The sequence below is a fragment of the Typopeltis vanoorti genome, chromosome 26 (assembly GCF_054136105.1).
Source record: "Typopeltis vanoorti isolate ZY-2024b chromosome 26, IOZ_Tvanoo_1.0, whole genome shotgun sequence".
Lineage (NCBI taxonomy): Eukaryota > Metazoa > Arthropoda > Arachnida > Uropygi > Thelyphonidae > Typopeltis > Typopeltis vanoorti.
This window is the reverse complement of record NC_143574.1, coordinates 30,564,614-30,586,730: the sequence shown is the minus strand read 5'-3', so window position 1 is coordinate 30,586,730 and position 22,117 is coordinate 30,564,614. Positions and strand designations below refer to the sequence as shown.

At 34.7% G+C, this 22,117-nt stretch overlaps 1 protein-coding gene across 1 annotated transcript in view; it reads right to left on the bottom strand.

The window, feature by feature from the left end:
• Window positions 1-251: 251 nt before the first annotated feature.
• LOC150092457 (uncharacterized) overlaps window positions 252-22,117 on the bottom strand; it is a 149,215-nt gene continuing 127,349 nt past the window's right edge. The window contains exons 8-9 of the mRNA XM_090414867.1: window positions 14,087-14,148; window positions 252-1,412 (exon numbers count right to left, since the gene is read on the bottom strand). Of these exons, the coding sequence (XP_090270993.1) occupies window positions 1,388-1,412; window positions 14,087-14,148 (87 nt within the window). The 3' untranslated portion in view covers window positions 252-1,387. The remainder of the gene's footprint in view (window positions 1,413-14,086; window positions 14,149-22,117) is intronic.

The following is a 22,117-nucleotide window of genomic DNA, read 5'->3' as shown; positions in this document are numbered from 1 at the left end:
AATAAAATCAATTAAGGCATAATAAAAGCTAGTAAAATTGATGGTTGGGGATAAAGAATCCAAACAATTGTAATGGAAATATTATGTATCAGTTTAATGTTTTTTTACATAAATAAATTATAATAAACAATCCAGTCACCATATATAGGACTAGGCTTGATCTCTCCAAACAATAATATACTATGGTGAATTAATATCTGCAATCATGGCAGAATAAAGAGTATATATATATATATATATATATATATATATATATATATATATATATATATATATGCATGTTACGTATACTGTAATTATTAATGTGGGAAACACACAATATTAATTAAAAAAAGAAGTTTTTGGATTTTTCTGGAAAGCATAACCTGAAACACACACACAAACTCTTATTACAAAAATTTGGTTCTTAAGTTCATGATTTTACAAGAATCAGACATGGACAGAAGTTCTTTAAAACATTTTCAAACCGCCTGCAACTTTAAATGTATGACAGAAACGAAACCAAAGCACACGCACACACCATCTACAGTATTTCGATTCAATATAGTACAAGGATGAGAGATGAGAAAGCGAATATCAATGAAATGGACCAAGAAAATTTTTGCTAAATATGTGTATCAAATTATTGCACATGCTAACAAGAATGCTGAAGATGATGCCTTGCCTGATTTTTTTTATTTTTTTCATGTGCGTATTATAAATTTATGCAATAATTTGTGAAATACAATCTCAATACGATAAAGACATGTCCAGTTTCAAATTTCATTTATAAAATTTCTATAAAAATATTGTAATTATAAAAATTTTGATACTGACCACTTTACATATATATTTAATAGTGACAGGTACTTTCCAACAGATTTTTTTTAACAACACCGGTCACTGTAAATATTTGAAAACAATATTCACAAACTGCTATACAGATTTTTTTTTTTTTCATTTGAACTAATTCAGAACAATAGAAAATGTTGAAATATTATTAATATTTACTACAATAAAATTTCTTGATTTGATAAAAATTTAATTTTAAAATTCTTGTTTTAAATTAACCACATTTCCTGTAAATTGTGAACACAGTAGGGAGGATAAAATGCACACACAATATACATTCTGGATGCTATTCATCCAGTCACAGTTGTTTTGAGGGTCATAGTAGTAGTAGTAGTTCATAAAACTTATTAAAACCAACAGGTCTAAATATTTTAAGATATAAAATACGAACAATATGAAATGATTAATATGACATGAACACTGTGAAGTTGAGATACATGCACACAGGAACCTGTGCATGTAATTTTACAAGAAATATAAACATGAGGCTTCACCGACAAGGCGTGAATGGCACAATGTTCTTCTACAATAACTTCCTACTTGTGGAGGGAAATCCTCATTTTCTTTTATTTCTTTTTGTTCTAAGGAAAACAAAATATAAATATAAAAGTTTCACTAGTCAATAACACTACTACAATATTACTATTAAATGAAAATTAGATAACATAAAATTAAAATAGTCATGATTACTGATTATGATTAGCAGAAATCAAATATAAGAGATTAGTATTTTTATGCTAAGCTAAAGTAATCAAAAGATGATTTTAATCTTATAAAACTAAGTATTTGGGGATGTAGCAGTTTTTTAAGGAAACGTGCTGAAAAAATCCAAAGAAAGCAAAACAAATAATAATGCTAAGTGCCTGTAGGGCATGGACTCGTTATCACCAACACAATGTTCCAACATAAAGATGTGCATGATTACATGAAGAGAAGATACAAGAAATAAGAAGGCTCACTGACTATGTTACTGTTGATAGAGGTATCTTCTTACTAGTTCAGGACACGAGTGTATAGAGGATTTGAAACAGAAAGTGATCACTTATTTTAGGTGGGAAATGATATCATCACCCAGTGTGAGACCACTGTCCCACTTAAAAAGATAAAATTTAGTTTTGGACAGGGTAAAAATGAATAAAACATTGAAAAGAAAAATATATAAGAAAGTTTTAAAAATAATCAAAGTTGAGAAACTTTCAGATATGAACCCCAGATGTAAATATGCAAATGTTACTGAATAAAAAAATAAAGGAGTTTGAAAATAATAATCAGACCTTGGAAACTCTGTGGCAGACTGAAGAAAACTGATTGATTTAGCCAGAGAGACATGGTGCAAGGACAGAAAAACGAGAACTCCATGGAGAATTCAATTAAGAACATAGAAGATATCACAAAGGTGGCAAAATATTCTGGAGATGATTGAAAAAACAAACAAAAAACCTTTGAAATGAGTAAAAGAAATCAGAGATGATAATGGTGACATGGAAAATGAAGATATCTTAGATGTCTCGAGTAATTCAGAGGTATAAAAGTTTAACAGTGGTTCCAGTGCACAATTTTGAAGGCATAGTCATAGTACCCATTTGGCGTTAAACCTTCTTTTACAAAGAAGGTTTAACGCCAAAAGAAATTCATTCGAAGTTCATATAACTTTATGGGCACTCTTCTCCTTTGTTTTTGACAATTAAGAAATGGGCTGCAGAGTTTAAACGTGGCCTTACCAGCCTTGAAGATGATCCACGTGAGGGACTTCAAAAAAGTGTAACAGCACCAGAAATCAAGTGCATGATATGGTAGTGGGTGACCGGCGAGTCAAAGTGCGTGAAATTGCTGAGACTATAGGCATTTCAAAAGAATGTGTAGGATATATTTTGCATGAAGAATTGCAAATGAAAAAGCTTTGTGCAAGATGGGTGACGCGCTTGCTCACAGCAGATCAAAAACGCACTCGCATGAAAATCTGTGAACAGTGCTTGGAGCATTTTAACAAGAATAAAACTGATTTTTTGCATTGATTTATTACTTTGGATGAGACTTGGATTTACTGTTACACACCAGAATACAAACAGTGGACAGAAATCAGTTGTTCAGTGCCACAGAAGACAAAGTCAGTTTCATCAGCAGGAAAAGTCATGGCATCGTTGTTTTGGGATGCTAAAGACATTTTATTCATTAATTATCTTGAAAAGGGTAAAACAATAACCAGGAACCACCCTCATACTACTCTTTGCATTCCTCTTGAACATTTTCTAGTACAGTTCTGTTGCTGCTTAGTTTAACAGTCTTTCAAAGAAATTATTCAGACATCTAGGATATCCTTATCTTCAGTTTTCATGTCACCCATATCATCTCTAATTCCTTTTACATTACTCTTTCCTCCATTTGTAAGCTTCTTCAATAGCCTGCAGAACATTTTGCCACCTTTCTGATATTTATTATCCATATCATTACTAAAGTATTTCCATGACTTAAATTAAGGGGATATTAAATCCCACATAGTTTTAAAACCGAATAAGAAACTCAAAGATTGGAATCAGAGAGTTTCTTGCCGAATATAGTGTAGTAAACTATAAAGTATCGGCGACACTAGCATTAGCCAATGCAAGTGATCCTAGTACGTAGTACAATACCGGACGACTCGTTGCAAAGGTGGGGGAAGTTCAGATCGCTATTCTTAGGTATTTTCCATAATGTAAAAACACATTCCTAGGAAATGTATGCTGTTATTACATTATGGAGGGAGGTCACTACCCAGACAAGGTTACATTATGGAAAATACCTAAGAATAGCGATCTGAACTTCCCCCACCTTTGCAACGAGTCGTCCGGTATTGTACTACGTACTAGGATCACTTGCATTGGCTAACGCTAGTGTCGCCGATACTTTATAGTTTACTACACTATATTCGGCAAGAAACTCTCTGATTCCAATCTTTGAGTTTCTTATTCGGTTTTAAAACTATGTGGGATTTAACATCCCCTTAATTTAAGTAATGTTTTCATTGCCGAAATGAAGCTTATTAGCTCTTTATTCTTAAGTATTTCCATGACTTTTGTTTATCTACCTTTACACGTAGCTTAGCTCTCTTATATTTTTCTCTGTATTCGTTTAGGACTTTGGTATGCTTTCTTGTTTTCCAGGACTGATTCTTTAACTTCTTGTATCCACCATGGTGTTCTTATTTTTCTATCCTTGAAAACAACTTTACCCTCCCTAGCTGAATCAGTCAGTGTCTTCTTCAGAGTTTGCCACTGAAGCTCCTAGGTTTGGTTCTTGTTTTCAAATTGTTTCATTTTTTCTTCAGTAATGTTTACATACTCATCCACAGTTTACCTGTAAAAGCTGGTCGACTTTAATTGGTTTTAAAACTTTCGTAGATTCTGTTCTTTTCAATGTGATATCCATTTTTATCCTGCCTAGTACTAAGTAATGGTCACTTTCAATTTCAAGTCGTCCTCTGTACACTCTTGTATCTTGAACCAGCATGATGATGATATCATTATCAACAATGGTGTAGTCAATGTAGCTTTTTATATTTCTTGTGGCTTCTCTGCATGTTAACTTGTGCACATCTTTATGCTGAAACATGGTGTTAGTAATGACTACTATGTTCTTGACCAGAAGTCCAGTAAATACTTATTATTAGCTTTGCCCTTTTCTCCAAACTTTCCCAAAATGTTTCTACATGCCTGGCAGGATTCATTTCCTACTCTGCTATTCTGATCTCTAACAAGGACCACTTTTATGTCAGCCGCTTGTTCTAATGACAAAAAATTTCTCCACTTCTTCCTTAAAAGAATCCTCTGTGGTACCATAAGCACACATAAGTTTTGTGTCCATCTCCCCAATTTGAAGTTTGTACGCATAACTCTACTTGAAGCTGTCTTCCAATTAACAAGTAGAGTTATGTGCACAAACTTCAAATTGGGGAGATGGACACAAAACTTATGTGTGCTTATGATACCACAGAAGATTCTTTTGCCCTGATGGCTGAAAATAACATCCTATACTTATTACTTAATAAGATCTCACCTGTTGTTTTTTTCTTTGTATCAGTAATGCCAATTATTTCCACATGGTACTTTTTCAATTCTTCTGCACATTCAATTTCCTTTCCATCAATACTCCTTATATTGATGGTTCCTATCTTCAGTTATTCTGATGTTGGGTTTATTCTTCTTTTTCTTCTAGATGTTGATTTGGAGTGTGTTCTAGTAGCTGACTTTTCACTGTTCACCCTGGTTCTCTGACAAAAACAGCAGGGGCCTTGTTTAACTAGCCGATGCCCCATCCAGAATGAAATCTCATCATGTTGTACTATCATAACTACTCAGATATAACTTGCCTTCACGTATATCTCGCACCCCTGATTTACTTTATGAAAAAATTAATTAAAAAGTTTCACATATACCTCACACACAAAAAAAGTTTAAAACTTTAAGAAATAAATAGTGAATGTTGTTATGGCAGTTTCACATATTTTGGAATTCGGTTAAAGAGAATCAGCTTTTCAACTCAACAATCATCGGCTGTAAAGTTTTTCAGAATAAAGTGATGGAGTTTAATCGCTATGTGATTCAACTTAGGAAGAGCAATAAGTATATGTTATCACAAACGGCCAATGCTGATCAAACACCTCTCAATTTCAACATGCCACACCAAACAACAACAGAAAACAGTGGAAAAAAAGTGTGATAATGCACACAACTGGAAGTGAAAAATCACAATGCACAATCACGCTGGCAATTTCTGCAGATGGAAGAAAGTTGCCTCGTACGTAATATTCAAACAATCCAGAAGAGGAAAGTTCCCCCTGGAATTCATGTAAGAGTTCAAGAAAAAGGATGGATGGACACTACAGTGGTTTAAGATGGGATTAGAACAGTTAGCAACAAACGGCCAGGGTCCTTATTTCGTTGCCCAGCTCCCCATGTGTGTGGAACAGTTTCCTTGGATGCTTAGGACCTGAAATATTAAAACAACTTTTGGATGTGAAGACCAATGTGGGCATTATTCCTGGTGATCTTACAGTCTTACACCTTGTCTGCAGCTCTTTTCTGTATGCTTTCTTCTTTTTGAGGACTGCATCTATAATATCTTGTGTCTACCATGGTATTCTTATTTTTCTATATTCTGCTTTATTTGCTAGGAGTTTTCTTATTTTTCAGAACTGCATCTTTAATATCTTATGTCGACCATGACGTTTTTATTTTTCTGTCTTTTGTGCTTCCATCAAACCTGAAATGAAAATCTTATGAAATCCTACAGACAATAACAGGAACACTTTGACAAAAATGGATCTCCCTCAAAACACCAATCCCAATAAAAAAGATACATCACTACCATTCACAGTATAGAAAACCACCAGAACAGAAGCTAACTTAACACTATCACAAATGATGCTGACTATCACTTTCAGTCATCCAGACCAGATGTCTTGCTCTTGACAGAAACCCTGATTCCAGCTACATTCACTTGTTGGCTTTTAATGCTCACATTAAAAGCTTCACAATTCCTTTTGCCACAAGAGTAGAACCTGTACCTTTGTAAGATTTGACATTGCTTTGCAGAGAATAGCTAATTTAGAATACCCTACTTTTGATCTTCTCTGGTCAAGGTTTCCTTACCCATTCAGTAACAGTCATTTGCTACATTTACTAGTCTTGAAACTCTGATAACCACTTTGGTCTGTTCATCTTCCTAGGTGACTTCATTATCCACAATTCAACTGGCTTTCCTTTTCCACCACCACCAATCAAGCTAGATGAGAGGTAAAAGTCTCTGCTAACAGTCACCTGACCTAAATCATAGATCTATCTACACAAATTCCCAATAACCTTCTTCACTCTCCCAATACTTTATTATCTTTTTAACCGGTTCTCCTTCCAGATGGAGGTTACCTTTCCTCCCTCACAGAATGCTCTTTCTGCTTCTTCCTCAAATTATTCCCAATCTTACATTCTCTGGCATTACAAAGTGGAATGGCCTCTGGAATTTCTAATCTTCTTTTCCATACTCTGACTATTATTTCTGTTCATATGACCCACACCTGCTTTGAATAAGTCACAGAAATTATCCTCACTGAAATGAAGGAGTTCATGCTCCATTCTACCCAAAATTCATCCATTTTTAAAGCCTTCATTGAACAGAAAGCATATCAAAGCAGTTTAAGGAAAAAATTCAGCTTACTGCACACCTGCAGTAAGAACTCACTTCATACTTAGCCAGTGCCAAAGCATGCAACAAATGCAAAAAAAGTCAGTGATTCTAAATCTGACTTCATAAGGGCCAACAGCAGAAAACTCGGTTCCTGTTCAAATGGAAGGCCATTGAATGCTGCTGCTCACCTGCCCTTCCACTTCTATCATATCCTGATGGCACCATTGTTAATTCTCCAAAGATAAAGCTGCCCTCCTAGCATCACTCCTTTTCTCGAACTCCTGCATAGATGACAAACAAATTATCTCCTACCATACTGGAATACAAGTATGTTTCCTGTAGTTTTTTAGACAAAAATCATCAGAAAACTACTAAATAACTTGGACACTAAAAAAGCCTTCTGGTCCTAGTTCGCAGCTTTCCAACTGTTCTCAAACATTGTGCTCCAGAGCTCACAGCTCTCCTGTATTGTCTCTGCAGTCTTTTATACTTAACTGGTAGTTACCCCAATGCATAAAAGCCATCGGATATCCAGAGTATTTCAAAAAAAAAGGTAGATGGAGGTCTACCTTCATAATACTGACCAATTGCCATCATCTCAGTCCTTTCGAAAATAATGAAGAAAGTCATCAGTAACCCAAGTTTCTACACTACCTAGTGGCCAGCCAGTATGAATTCCACACTTCAAAATCAGCATCATCTTTGTATACTGATGGTTTACTTTTTTGATTAATGTCTCTCTATAAATTTATTCTGTTGATCTTCCCCATAGTACCAGCCTTGTTTATTCTATTTATTTTGTCATCTTCACTAAAATTTTTGCCTAAATAGCTGAAATGCTTTATTTTTCTATAGGCTCTCCATTCAGAATACAGGTGACCTACATTTATTATCCTGCCTATTTTCATAGTCTTGGCTTTTTATTGCTGATTTTCATGACTTATGAGCAAGGCAAAACTGAATATCATATTGAAAAGAAAAGTGTGTAAGAAAGATTTAAAAAGAATCAAAATTGTGTGGCTTTCAGAGGTGAACTGTGGATTCAAATATACTGCTTAAAACAATTAGGGGATATTTTGGTTTTCATGTAAATTATAAAGTTATAAAAATAATTTACAAATGAAACACATTTATTTTAAAATATTCTTAATATACAACAGTGTACAAAATCATGTTAAGACTTGTTGAAACGTGTCTTAGCCATATTAGCATGTGGGGGATATATAAAAGTGAGGCTTGTTGCACTCACTTCCACACTGCATAATTATCACTTCAATTGTAAACTTGTGTCACCTACCACCCATTATTTTGTTAAAAATGGCAAAGCAACATGATATTCCGGAATCTATTGATTAGTTAGAAGCTGGACAAATGCAGCAAGTTGTCGCTCAAGTGTGTCATGTATCTCAAAGCGTAATTTCGCAACTTTGGAATCGCTTTCTGGAGACGGGAAATGTTCAAAATTGTCTTCATGCTCGAAGACCAATAGTTTGCATTCCACTTACTGCAAAGCAAATCACAACAGAGCCTGAAGAATTTGGGCACAGGAACACTGCAATTGGACAAAGGAGGATTGGGCTTGTGTACTTTTTTTTAGTGACGAGTCCAGGTTCAGTCTGCAACCAGATAACCGATGCATCTTGATATGGCATGAAAGTGGAACAAGAAATAATTCACAGTTTGTTCGTGAAAGACCCCAACACCAAGGTGGGAGTTTGGTGGTATTGGCTGGAATAAGTATAGGTGGCCATACTGATCTCTATTTTATTAGAAACGGTTCCTTAACAGCCCAAAGATATCACGATGAGATTTTGGAACCTATAGTTCATCCATTTTGCTTTTGGCTATTCTTGTTTAAACTTATTTCATACTAAAATGTATAATTTGTTAAATTTGTAATGAATATCAATTATTTAAATAATCTCATTAAATACACCCTATCCATAAGCAAGAAATATTTATTCATGTAAAAGTACCCAATAGCTATAATTATTTGCAGAAATTTATAATTATCCGACAGAAACTAAAATATTATTATTATTACATAACACCTCCAGGGAGTTCAAAGACTCATTGAGGGAGGGCACCTACTCTACAATTCTCTGTCTCTACTACTCCAACTACCTTCATCAAATATTTTTTCTCAGGTTTTGGATGGTTTTTTTTTTACCTCATATTGATATGTTTTTTACCACTGTTATGTAACTTTTTGTTTCTTTCAGTATCTTTGAAAGTAATTACTCCAGGCATAAAAAATGTCTATCTCCAGTTTTCATTGTCACCTTTATCATTTTGAAATATCACCTAATTGTTATGAGCAGTGTACATTGGTGGTAGTGGTTTTTTCCCTTCAGTTGTTTCCGACCCTAGGTGACTTTGTAGGCATTACCACAAAGTGTTCCTAGTGAGATTTTTTTTACAGGGTAGTTCACCCTCCCCCCCATTTTATCTGGGCTCATGACCAGCATATGGCTGGGACATATTCATGACTGTAATCCATGTGTGTTCACGGGGCCAATTTGCATGTTCTGGAGGACAAAAAACCTGAGTTTTCAGGTGAAAAAATCCCCTATCTCCGTATGAGACCAGCTAACTCAACTTTTTGTCAAAAAGGATCAGATAAAGGTTCCTCACATCACTGACGGGAATCGAACCCAGGTCTTTCCAACTAAAGGGCTTTGTCTATACTGACCGAGCTACACAGGCTCTTCAAATACATTACTCAATAAAAAATGAAAGAGTTTGAAGAGAAGAATCAAACCTTGGAGGCTGAATGGAAAACAATGACTGATTCAGCCAGGGAAATATGTGTTGAAGTGGTCCATTAGGATAGAAAAATCAAACTCCATTGAGGAGTTAGCAATTTAAATAAGGCAGTCCTGGAAAAGAAGAAAATATCAAAAGTTCCACAAATAGATCACCATGTATTGTGCACTATTGAAAAAGTTTAGAAATGAAGGAAAGAATATTGTAAAAGGAATTCAAAATGTAAAAGTGACATGAAAACTGGAGATAGACATTTTTTATGCCTGGAGTAATTACTTTTAAAGATACTGAAAGAAACAAAAAGTTACATAACAGTGGTAGAAAATATACAAGAGGAATGTAGTGAGGACTACATATCAATATTAAAAAACCATCCAAAACCTGAGGAAAAAAAGCAGCTATTAAGACCAGAAATGTTTAAATGTGGAAGTATGGAATTTTTATAGTGGCTGCAATGCATAATTCAGAAGGCTTGCCAGAGGGTCGTATTGCAGATGATTGAAGTACCACTTTCATATTATCCCTTCTTAGATGGAAACTATGATAGTAGCGTGAGAACTATAGAGGAATTTCCTTGCTGAGTTCCAGGTAAAGGTTAAGCAAACATGTAAGAAAAAGACAAGAAAAACTTGGAGGAGAACAAGCTAGAATCAGACCAAATAATCACGGGAACAGAACATGCATCTGTATTTAATTTTTGTAGCTATTTGGAAAAAGCATATGGCAAGGTGCCAAAAGAAAAGTTGTTCAAAACGTTACAGTTACATATGGTGTAAACTGCAATGAGATATAGGACGATTTAAAGGTGTTAGACAAGTGTGCACATGATCTCCACTGCTATTTACCATTTATTTTGAATCACATTATGATTGAAAGTGGAACTGGGCCTGATGTTAAAATTGGAGATAATCAACTCACTCTTTCTTTTATGCAGATGTTATTCTCTTAAATCCAGCACAAGGCAGATTTCCTTAACTAAATTAAATAATTGCTGTAGTACATTTGTTATGCATATCAGCAAAAAAAAGACAAAGCCTGAAAATGGCAGGAACATTGAAAGCAATTTCATTCTGAATAGAGAATATATACAAGTAAAGCATCTTAGCTATTTGGACAATTTTTATTGAAGACAGCAAATTAAATATGGAGACAGACTACAGAATTAGTATAGCTGGTAAGGCAAGGAAGCCAAGCAACGAAATTTATTTGGAATAAGAGACAAATTAACAAATGTATACAAGACAGTGTGCAAAATAGCTTTTTACTTATAGTTCTGAGAGTTAGGATAGACTTTGATCAAAGTCTGGAGACCATAGATATAAACGTCCTCAGAAAAATATGGCATACAGTTGTAAAATCATATTAAAAATGAGGATATTAGGAAAGAACTGATAATGTTAGCATTCAGGAATGTGTGAGCAGAAGTGATCTAAGGTGATACTGGTCACTTAAACAGAATAGGAGAGGAAAGGCTACAAGGTGTCTGTTACTGGGATGGCAAGAAAAAGACCCAGAGGAAGCCCAAAATCTATGATGGATTGATGAGAAGCCTTTTAGAAACTCCTAAGAAGACTGAAGAAGTGCCTTAGAACAATGCTTCCCAAACTTATGGATGTGAAGGTCCCCCTTGGAAAAATTAAAATATTTCGCCATGAAAAAAAAAAATCGTAATACAGACATATATTATTATAATATTTATTGTATTTATATTCAATACAAAACATACACAGCGAATATTGCAAAAATCAAATGCAAATATTACATTTTTAACATCTTACATACACATTTTTAACTTATGGATCTGAGAGCTGGGTCAGAAGTAAAACACTTGACCAAAGACTAGAGACCGCAAATATGAGAGTCCCGAGAAAGATTAGAGGCATGAACAGATGACATCAATGGCAATATCATATTAAAAACGAGGATATTAGGAAAGAACTTGACATTGTCAGCATCCAGGAATGCATTAGCAGAGCTAATCTCAGGTGGTATGGTCACCTAAACAGAATGGTCGAGGAAAGATTAAAAAACAAGTGTTCTCTGCCAGGTTGGCAGCAAAACGACCCAGAGGAAGACCAAGATATAGGTGGATTGATACGGTAAAAAGTGCCTTAGACGACAGAAATATAAGATCTGATAATGTTGGAGTCTTGACAAGTAACAGACTGATTTGGAGGAAAATTGTAGATAGGAAGTTAGTAATGATATAATTTTTTCATGTAGTACTGTCATATCCTGTACACCCCTTGTGGGTACATGGCAGGAATTTGATGATGATGACATACACATTTGACATGCCATACTTAGTCTTAAAACATTTCAAATTTGTTTTCATTGTTTCATGGCCCCCAGTTTGGGAAGCGTTGCCTTAGAAGAGTGAAATAAGATTTGATGGTATTAGAGTCCTGACAGATACTAGACTTATTTAAAGGAAAACTGTTGATAGGAAGTTAGTAATGATGTAAACTTTTCAAGTAGCACCCATCATAATATCCTGTCCCTCCCCCAAGATCCATATTGGGAACTTGATGAATTTCACCCACAAAACACTGAAAGCCAATTCGTATTGCAGGCAGGCTATATTAGAGAACATGAGAACTATGCCAGTGTGAAAGAGGAACTTTTTTCAAACTTCATTAGGCATCTAGCGAATGAAGTAGTGGTTTCCCACCAGGTGATGAAATTCAACTATCACTTGAAGACATTTACAAACATCTAACCCACAGTCGGAATTCAAATTCTTAGCATGTGATCTGGAGAGCAGAGATTCTATCCACTCACTGACTAAGCCAGTTGTATCATGCCAGTAATTATAATAGTGAAACAATTTAGATACGTTTTCAGTTCTAACATGTTTTCTTTTGTAGCAAAACACTATTAAGAGAACTTACTATTATTTTTATAGACATAAGCTTCATTACTATTACAGTACCATCTGTAGGAACAACAGTATCCAAAAGTATAATATCTTCAAAAACTTCAAATAGTATAGGATTGCACAACCTGAAGGTACTTATAAGAATGTGGTCTAAAAGTATATTAATACTTAAATATAGTGCTTTTGATCACAATAACAAGCTATGTTAATACATCTCCATGGGGCTGAGAAGAATCTCCTCATTTGGCTATCATTTCTTCTTCAGGCAAACAATACTGACTTAAGATCTTGATATCCTTAATGCTTTTGTAAAGTCCACAGCAATTCTGTTGTAGGCAATGTAGGTATTAATTATTTATATTTGGTGGATTGATTCATAAAACATTCGATTTTAATTTTGTGAGTTTTTGTCAGTTTTGGACACTTTCCTTTTGAAAAGCTGTAGATCTAGTGTCCACGTCCACGTAAAATATCCAAGGCAATGTCTAATTGTACAGCTTTCAGGATACTAGGTTTTCTCATATCTTTAGATTTTTTTTTCCTGCTGGGATACTAGATGCTTTTCTTTGATTGACGCTCATGCCATTCATTTTTTGCAACAGAGGATTTTTATTTAAAGGAAACATTTTGTGTTTTTTCCAGAGCAAGGCCATATTTATTAGATTCTATGGTTCGTTCCACCAAAAAGTAGACTAGATCATAATGTTCAGGGGATGTTGTAATTATGAGCTTATACAAGATAATGTCTTGTTACATACATTTCTTTTTTTTACTGTTATTGTTGTATCAACTGTTCACTGCTTGTTGAATAAAGTGCTATTTGTTTTCAGAAAGAAACAGAGTGACTCGTTTTTGTATTATAGTAGTTAAGCATTCTATTTTTGAATTATAATTTTTCTCTGTTGTAATCAAGAGAAAAAACGACTGCCCTAACTAAGAATATACAAGCATAATAAAGAAATTTTATTGTCGAATTTTATGCAACTGTGCAACTGTTCACATTGGGACGCTCATGGTGCTAGAGCTGGTATTCAAAATTTCTGTTATATGCTCTGTTTTAGTGTAAATTTAAGCAAATAAAGACTAAGCGCTGTCTTAGCTAATGTGTACATTTATTTTAAATTAGCAATAAAATATCAGAATGTGTATATATATATATATATATATATATATATGTGTGTGTGTGTGTGTGTGTGTGTGTGTGCGTGTGTGTGAATTTAGTTTATGAAACTTGACTAAAAAAGAAGACTGTGATAAAAATACAATTTTTTCCCCCTTAAGAAATAAAATGATTATAAGTACTTCAATGTGTGTATATATATATATATATATATATATGTGTGTGTGTGTGTGTGTGTGTGTGTGTGTGTGTGTGTGTGTGCGTGTGTGAATTTAGTTTATGAAACTTGACTAAAAAAGAAGACTGTGATAAAATATATAAGAGATACTTACTTTTGAGAAGGTAGCTGTTTGGAGGCACGGGTTTGTCTCTTGTTCGACAAACTGACATTCTCCTGTTAAAATTTATTATGAAAAATTAAAAATTGTGAAGATGAATTTTCGAATAGCAACAAAATCATAAATATTTATGAACCGCAAAAGGATATTTTCAATATCCTTCACGTTCATACTGTAACAGTTAAAACATGTTACCAAGGGCCCAAACAACTATCCAAAATTCAAGAACATTGCAATTCCAGTTCTGTCACTATCTTACATAAAAAAGACAGAGGACCAGATTGAAAACTAGCATCAGATAAATTTTTTAATTTACTCAACTACAACTATGATCACCAAAGTTGCCATACCATATTAAAGCTGGGTACTGATATACTCTTTTCAATTAACAGGAAAAAAACATAAGGAATAAGTAATATTTATTTATTTATTTAAGGCCTGTAATATTTCAGTAATATTTCTGCCGGAATACAGACTATCATCAGTGGTGACAATAGTTAATTACAAAGTAGAACACAAACAATGGATTGATATGAAAAGTAAGAGCTGAGGAAATATTGCAATATTGAGAATTCATTAGCTATTTTTTTTTTTTTTTTTTTTTTTTAATTATTGATGTGTGACTAAAATAAGAATTTTAGGCAGTCTCCTCTAGCTCTCCCTGGTGCCTACCAAGTTCCTTGTGACTGTCACCATTTTTTATTTGGACAAACCAGACATTCTATAGAAAAGAGATATATGAACACCAAACACTAATCCCATATTAGCAACAGTAAACCTGAAAAATCTGGCTTGGCACAGCACGGAATAGACATAGACCACAACATCCGATGGTCTGAAACATGCTTCCTTCATCAATGTTGGTAAAAATTGGAACGCTTGTTTAAAGAAAACGCCGAGACCTTACTTACCATCCAAACTCAAATTTATCGGAATGATCCCCCCCCCCCCCCCATTTAAGATGTGGAAAAGTCTTATTTTAATCACACAACAATAATTTTTTTTACATAGCTAAATATTACATTGAGGAAATATTATTTCCTCAATGTAATATTTTCAGGCTTGCAGTCGCGAGAACGACCTTTTGTTATCGAAAAAAAGAACAGTTAATTGAGCTTTCAAATGACAGTGGAGTTAAAATGCAATTCTGTGCTCTTGGTTTGGCCTGATTTTGGATCTTGCCTTCCATGAGAAGTGAATTTCCCAAATTATCTGAAGAAGCATTGAAAATCGCCATGCGGTTCTCTACAACCTATCTTTGTGAGAAAGGATTTTCATCGTCCTTCAAATAAAAACAAAATACAGAAATCGTCTTCGTGTGTGTCGATCTTCGACTGAATTTGACCAATATTGAGCCAGATATCCAGCAACTCTGCAAGGGCTGAGAAGCTCAACCACCTCATTAAAAGTAAGTAGTAACATAATTAGATCATATTATTTATTTGTTTAATAAAAATTAAAACTTTGTTCAATGATGATACACTTTTAATCGTTTACTTCCAATTTAATTATTTATGTTTCCATATGTATTCAAAACATGCTTTTAGATTTATTATGTTATAAATGGCACAGTTTTTCCGAAATGTTGGTAATTCCTACTTAGGTTTTTAAAAATTTACGAAAAGTCAAAATGACGTATAGGGAAATAAATTAAAACCACTATGTTTATTTTTGAAGTAAAACTTTAATTCTAACATTATAAAATGTTATTTTTCTTGCTTTTCTGTTCGCAAAATTGTCGATGACATTGTTGAAGTCTATTTCATCACTCAGTTGCTGTTTTATAGACAGGAAGGCAAGATTTCTTAAACGCCAAAAAAGTGCCGCCTGGGGTGCATATAGGGTTATATGGATTCACTCCTGAGGACATTCCAAAAATAGTCCAACTACATGAAAATTATCTTATTTAAAAAATGGATTGCATAACTCTATATAGAGTTATACTTCTACAAGCGAGTCTTGATGTCATCGATGTTTTCTAAGAATCTATGACAATTCTATAATAGTAATGTTTCCATTATTTCTTTTTGGTTGTATCATATGGCTTAATATGTTGAGAGGTTTTGTTTTTGTCAGCCTTGGAGGTTTCCTTTCTGGAAAAGTATGGGTTGCCAGTATCCATGATTTCTTCATTAGGAAAAATATCCAAGACATCATCAGGTATATTAATTATTATTATTACACAACACCTCCAGGAAGTCGGAAGACACATCGAGGGAGGGCACCTGCTCTACAACTCTGTCTCCACCAAACACGAGCCCCAACTACCATCACTATCTACACCAATGCCATCTACCGCCCACTACCACTAATATTTTCAGACAATCACAAATATCTATGCCCATGGCAGGATTCGAACCTGCAACCTTTTGGCTGGAGAGCAGATACGCTAACCACTCGGCCAACCAGGCTGGCTTATTGTTTTATCTTTTTGTGTGTGTGTGTGGGGGGGGGGGGGGGGTAGAGGTATTGATACTACCTGTTAACAGACCATCTATTAAGAGGTCTGGAGTCAATCTTTGATCTTCTGTGGTTTGCCATCTATTATTTTTTAAATAAAAGAATTTTCATGTAGTTGGACTATTTTTGGATGTCCTCAGGAGTGAATTCATATTGATTTTTCTTGTTGATTTACTCCAAGGAACTAGGAATCATGTCATATCATTCAGGATGTTGTAATTATGAGAATATGAGAAGGTTGATTTAACATACATGTCAGCATCACTCCTGACACTTCCTATACAACCATAGAAATTTTTTTTTTTATTTGGTCATAATTAAATTTAAAATCCCAAGTTAATCCTTCCTAGTGAAATAGAGTAGGAACAGATTTTGTTCCTACTTTTGTGGGAACTCTTCCATGTGTGAACCTCTATTTTAATTTCTTTGTATCTCCTTTTCATCCTTCCACCTTTGGCATGCTCAGCAGTATGATAGGTGGTCTCCCTCACAACTACAGCATTTTGGTGTTTTGCTCTTTCAATCTTCGTTTTCAGTCTTTACTACCAGATCAGACACAGATGGCAGAGCTACAACATGCAGTTTAAAAACGACCATGCTTCTGACATTTAAGGAAGCGCAAAGGGTTTAGGATGCAGAGCTAAGGAGGGCAGTTGATGTAACCCATTTTGAACATATGTTATAGTTAGTTTTGGTGTATTGAAGTTAAGGATGTTAATGCCTGATGCCCATCCCTTCATGAGAATTCTTATGACTATCACTCTTTGGTCCTTCACTTCAGAGCAGATCATCAAAGAGGTCATATTAATATATGCCTCTAGAAATGTTTAAAGTTACGTGTGGAAGGTAACCATTACTGGTATAGATGTTACACAAAATAATTTTTCAGACTGTGTCACTATTGCTGCTTCCTTTTTTTTTTTTTTTTTTATAGATTTGGGAGATTCCATCAACCTTTCCAAACCCTTCTGGATAAAGAAGGGTTATATTTTTCCAAGTAAATATTCTCCTATTGAATGCAGCATTAAGAAAAGTGGTGTATTTATTGCAGCTTCTGATGTTTTTTTTGTTTCTTATTTTGATTTTCTGTTGATGTTTTTATGGGTTTTGAACATAGCTGGGTTTGTTGAGGGTCTCTGAATAAACGAGTAGATAAAAAAAATTATTCATTCTCAAAGGTAGTATGATTCAGCACCAGAGATCCCTATCCATTACAGAGCTATACATGAATGGCCACTTTTTTTTTTTGCAAGCAATGACTGCACTTCAAAGTGGAAAGCCAGGGCTATCTCCCAGATGCCATACCAGTACCACCACAGTAAGCCTTGGTTCCTATTCCTGGACTGCTCACTGTTGACCCTTGTAGGACCGCCATCTCAAATCAGTGATGATGGTCTTGAAAATAGGACAGTAAAAAAAAAAAGAGCAAAGAATATGGGAAGAAACACATTGTCAAAGAATAATAACAAGAAGAAGACCCATGCCTCACTTTGGGGGGGGGGGGGGGCAAACTTGCATAATGTGGAATTAGTTGAATAAATTGATATGGAAAAAAAAAAGTCAAAACACTAAACTAGCACTATATGCAGCATTGTTTAAACCCATTTTAACTTACTGACTGATCTGAGAAACCTTTTTAGCATTCTATAAAACAGCTGATCAAAGAATAGATCCACAAACATAAGAAGACCAATAAAAATTAGGAATGAGAACAGCCAGCAGTGGTGTTAGAATCATATCAGAAATCCTACTCACAAAAGGTTGTAAACCTATAGTACATTAGCACTATGGAGAGGCTAAGGATTTGCTCTATTTTTATTATTATTTTTATATAATCCAGAAATCTCACTTTAGAAAAAAACAGAACTTATTTCAAGACTAAAGAAAGTCTACAAGTAAGATAGATGGTGGTTTTACATTGGCTGATTAAATTCATCACCCACAGCCTGCTGGATGAAAAGCAGATATCTAATCGCTTGGCTAACCAGGCTGGCAGAATGAACAGATCAAGAGAGCAGGAAAGGTTATCAAAACAGCAAAAACAGATGTTTGATAAAAACTAGCAAAGTCAGAAGATCCGTATGTGAGATCTAACGATTTAGAGACATGGCAAATAGAAGATTAATTTGGAAAAAAACCAGATATATATATATATATAAAATGTAGTCAATCATGTTTACTTCAGTACTATCATAATAACACCCACCATGGGTGTGTATATGTATATATATACAGGGTGTTCGGGATAAATTTGACATATTTATAATTAATTATATTTTTCCGTAAGTTACATGTATTAACACACACACACTTCTCTTCATTTAAAAGTTTGGACCCTTCTTCATTCATATACAAGATGTCAGAAAGGATGGATAGCTGGAACCCACCTGAATCATGGAAGAGAATAACTTGTATCATGATGACTCGTGCCCGCCATCAAAATAAGGATATTACGACTGCTGCCCAATGCTCCCTGAATACAGTAAAAACAATCAGGCATGAACTAGAGACTTGCAATGGTGACTACGAGGATGTAGCAAAAAGAAAGATCCCTAGCAGACGATCTGATTGCGTTCGTACAGCAGAATTCCTCGCAAATCTGCAGGAACAGGTGTTGAAGAACCCTGGCATTGGAATTCGGGCTTTGTTCGTGGAGTTGCTAACTGTAGTCAAGCCCTGGATAACAAGGGTAGCCAATGGTAGGCCGTATGTATGGCAGCAGGATTCGGCCCCTTGCCACACCTCTGGGAAAAGTCAAAAATGGTTGTCTGAAAATTTCTACGACTTCACCAGTCCAAATGTTTGGCCTCCAAACTCCCCAGACCTTAACCCCATGGATTATTTTGTATGGGGTGCAGTTGAAAAAGACACCAATCGCACTTCCAGTAATACAAAAGCCCAGTTAATGGATAAAATTAAAACAGTTTTTGCGGCCCTTCCCAGGGAGACTGTAGCATCAGCTTGTTCGAGGTTCTGAAGCAGAATTGAAGCTGTGATCGATGCTAATGGTGGTTATTTTGAGTAAATCTTGTTGATAGTATTGTAATTAACTCTGCCTGTAATGTTTTTTTGTCAATTCATTAAATTTAATAGATACAAAGAAGATTTTCTTTTTCCTTACGAAACTGTCAAATTTATCCCGAACACCCTGTATATACATATATATATATATATATATATGAAAAAATTGAATGACTAGAACCAAGATTTAAGTAAAAAGGTTTTAATATAAACACACTACTAGTTTCAGCCTGTAACAGCCCTCTTCAGGTGACATTATAAAAGAAAAAACACTAAACATTGAGGGTTAAAAGACTATGAACAACACAGACAGTCTTTATACATAATTAGCATGAAAACGTTGTAGTTGTATTTGAAGCTGTTCTTTCATTTGTTGCATTGTTGAGAGAGTGCGTGCTTGCTGCATCACGTGAACGCAGTACATGATTACAGCTGAATGACTATCTGGGAGGTTGTAGCTTAAGTTGTTATTTAGATGAACAGGATTGAAGATGATTTCTCTAGATTCCACAATTTTTCTCTCTATTTCATCACTGCAACAGAAGATGTTAGTAGATTTTCCCCAGCAGACTTTGTGACTTTGGTTATCATCATTAGGATTAGCCGAGAAAAGGATATGACTTGATAATGCACTCGCTCGCTGTCTCTTGTAAGTAATGTCTCTCGTGTTCTTCCATACGCATTTCGACAGATTTGTCTGTCTGCCCGAAATAAGGAATATCGCAGTCACATAATATTTTATATACACCAGGGTATTTGAGTTGATGATGACAAGGTTTTGGGTGGCTAATTAAGGAATGGATCTTTGGAAGTGGAGTGAACAAGGTTCTGATATTGTATTTTTTTAGAACTTTTGCTAATTTATGTGAAACAGTACTTATGTAAGGAATAGATATATTGCTTTTGAATCTATTTGTTTCTTCTGAGTGATGTCTAGGAGGATTAAGAAGGAATTTGTCAATGATTTTCTTGGAATATCCATTGACTTCAAAAGAAGTTTTCAGATGGTTTATTTCTGTAAGCAGTTCATTTGGATCATCAAGAAGAGAACGGGCTCTATGTCCCAAGGTGGAAATTATTCCAAGCTTATGAGGAGGGAAATGATGGGACTGACTGTGCAGATATCTGTTGGTATGTGTGGGCTTTCTATATATCGATATTTTTAGTTTACCAGAAGAGCGAGTCAGTTTGACATCAAGAAAAGGCAAGGAATTATCCGTTTCAAGCTCAGCAGTAAACTTAATAATTTGATGTCGGCTATTGAGATGTTCGAGGAAAACCATAAGGGATTCATGTCCATGGCTCCAAACAATGAAGACATTATCCACATAACGTTTCCAAACTTTAGGTGTTAAAATAAAGGAAGAGATAGCCTTGGTTTCAAAATCTTCTAAGTAAATATTTGCAAGAACAGGAGATAAAGGATTACCCATAGCCACTCCATGATTTTGTTTGTATATATTATCTTGAAATTTGAAGTAACTGGACCTGATGCAATGTGTAAGCAAGGCTAACATTTTTTTGGATAACTTGTCCTTGAGTAATGTTAGGACTTCATCTGTTGGGACATTAGTGAACAAAGAAGTTATGTCCAAGCTAGCCATGATGTCATTTTCATCAACTGTAATATCCTTGATGTATGTAACAAATTCTGTAGTGTTCTTGATAAAGGATGGTGATTTCCCTGAAAAAAAAACCTTTGAGGTATTTGGCAAGATATTTTGAAAGATTGTATGTAGGAGAATCGATACCTTCTACAATTGGGCGTAATGGGGTGTTCTCTTTATGGATTTTAGGAACACCATATATGCGAGGAATTAACGGATGGAGAGAGCGTAGAGATAAACGAACGTTTCGGGATAATTCAGTTGTTGTTTTTAATAAGTTGTTTGTATGATTTTGAAGTTCACGAGTTGGATCTCTCTCAAGTATTGAGTAGGTATCATTATGTAGTAAATCAATCATTTTATTCTTGTAATCTTCAGAGTTCAGGATGACTGTTGCATTTCCTTTATCCGCAGAGAGGATGATTAGATCTCTGTTGTTTTTTAAACTTTTAATAGCTTTACGTTCAGTTGAAGTAATGTTGTCTGCAGGTGGTTTTGCGTTATTGATAATAAAGATTGATTCAATACGTAGGTTTGCATCTTGTGGAGGGAGAAAAGAAGCAGCTTTTTCTATTTTTGTAAGTAGTGTCTCCTTTGGTATTCATTTTGGGGAAGGAATGAAGTTTAGACCTTTACTAAGGATGCTTTGTTCTACATCTGAAAGTATATAGGAGGATTTGTTGATAACGACTTTGTCAATATTGATGTGTGGTTTTGAGTTCCTATTATTTTGTAATCTCTTTAATGTTTCAAATTTACTTATAAATTTGAAATCTATCATAAAGCTAAATTAGACCTACTGTCTGAAAGAATATCGGATACTAAACGCACTCTCGCTTTTCTTTTCAATAAAAAAAGAACCATAGCTGAAATACTGGAAGAATCTCTAGATAATGAAAGTTGGCATACCTTTAATACATACTGTGAATCTCAAGCA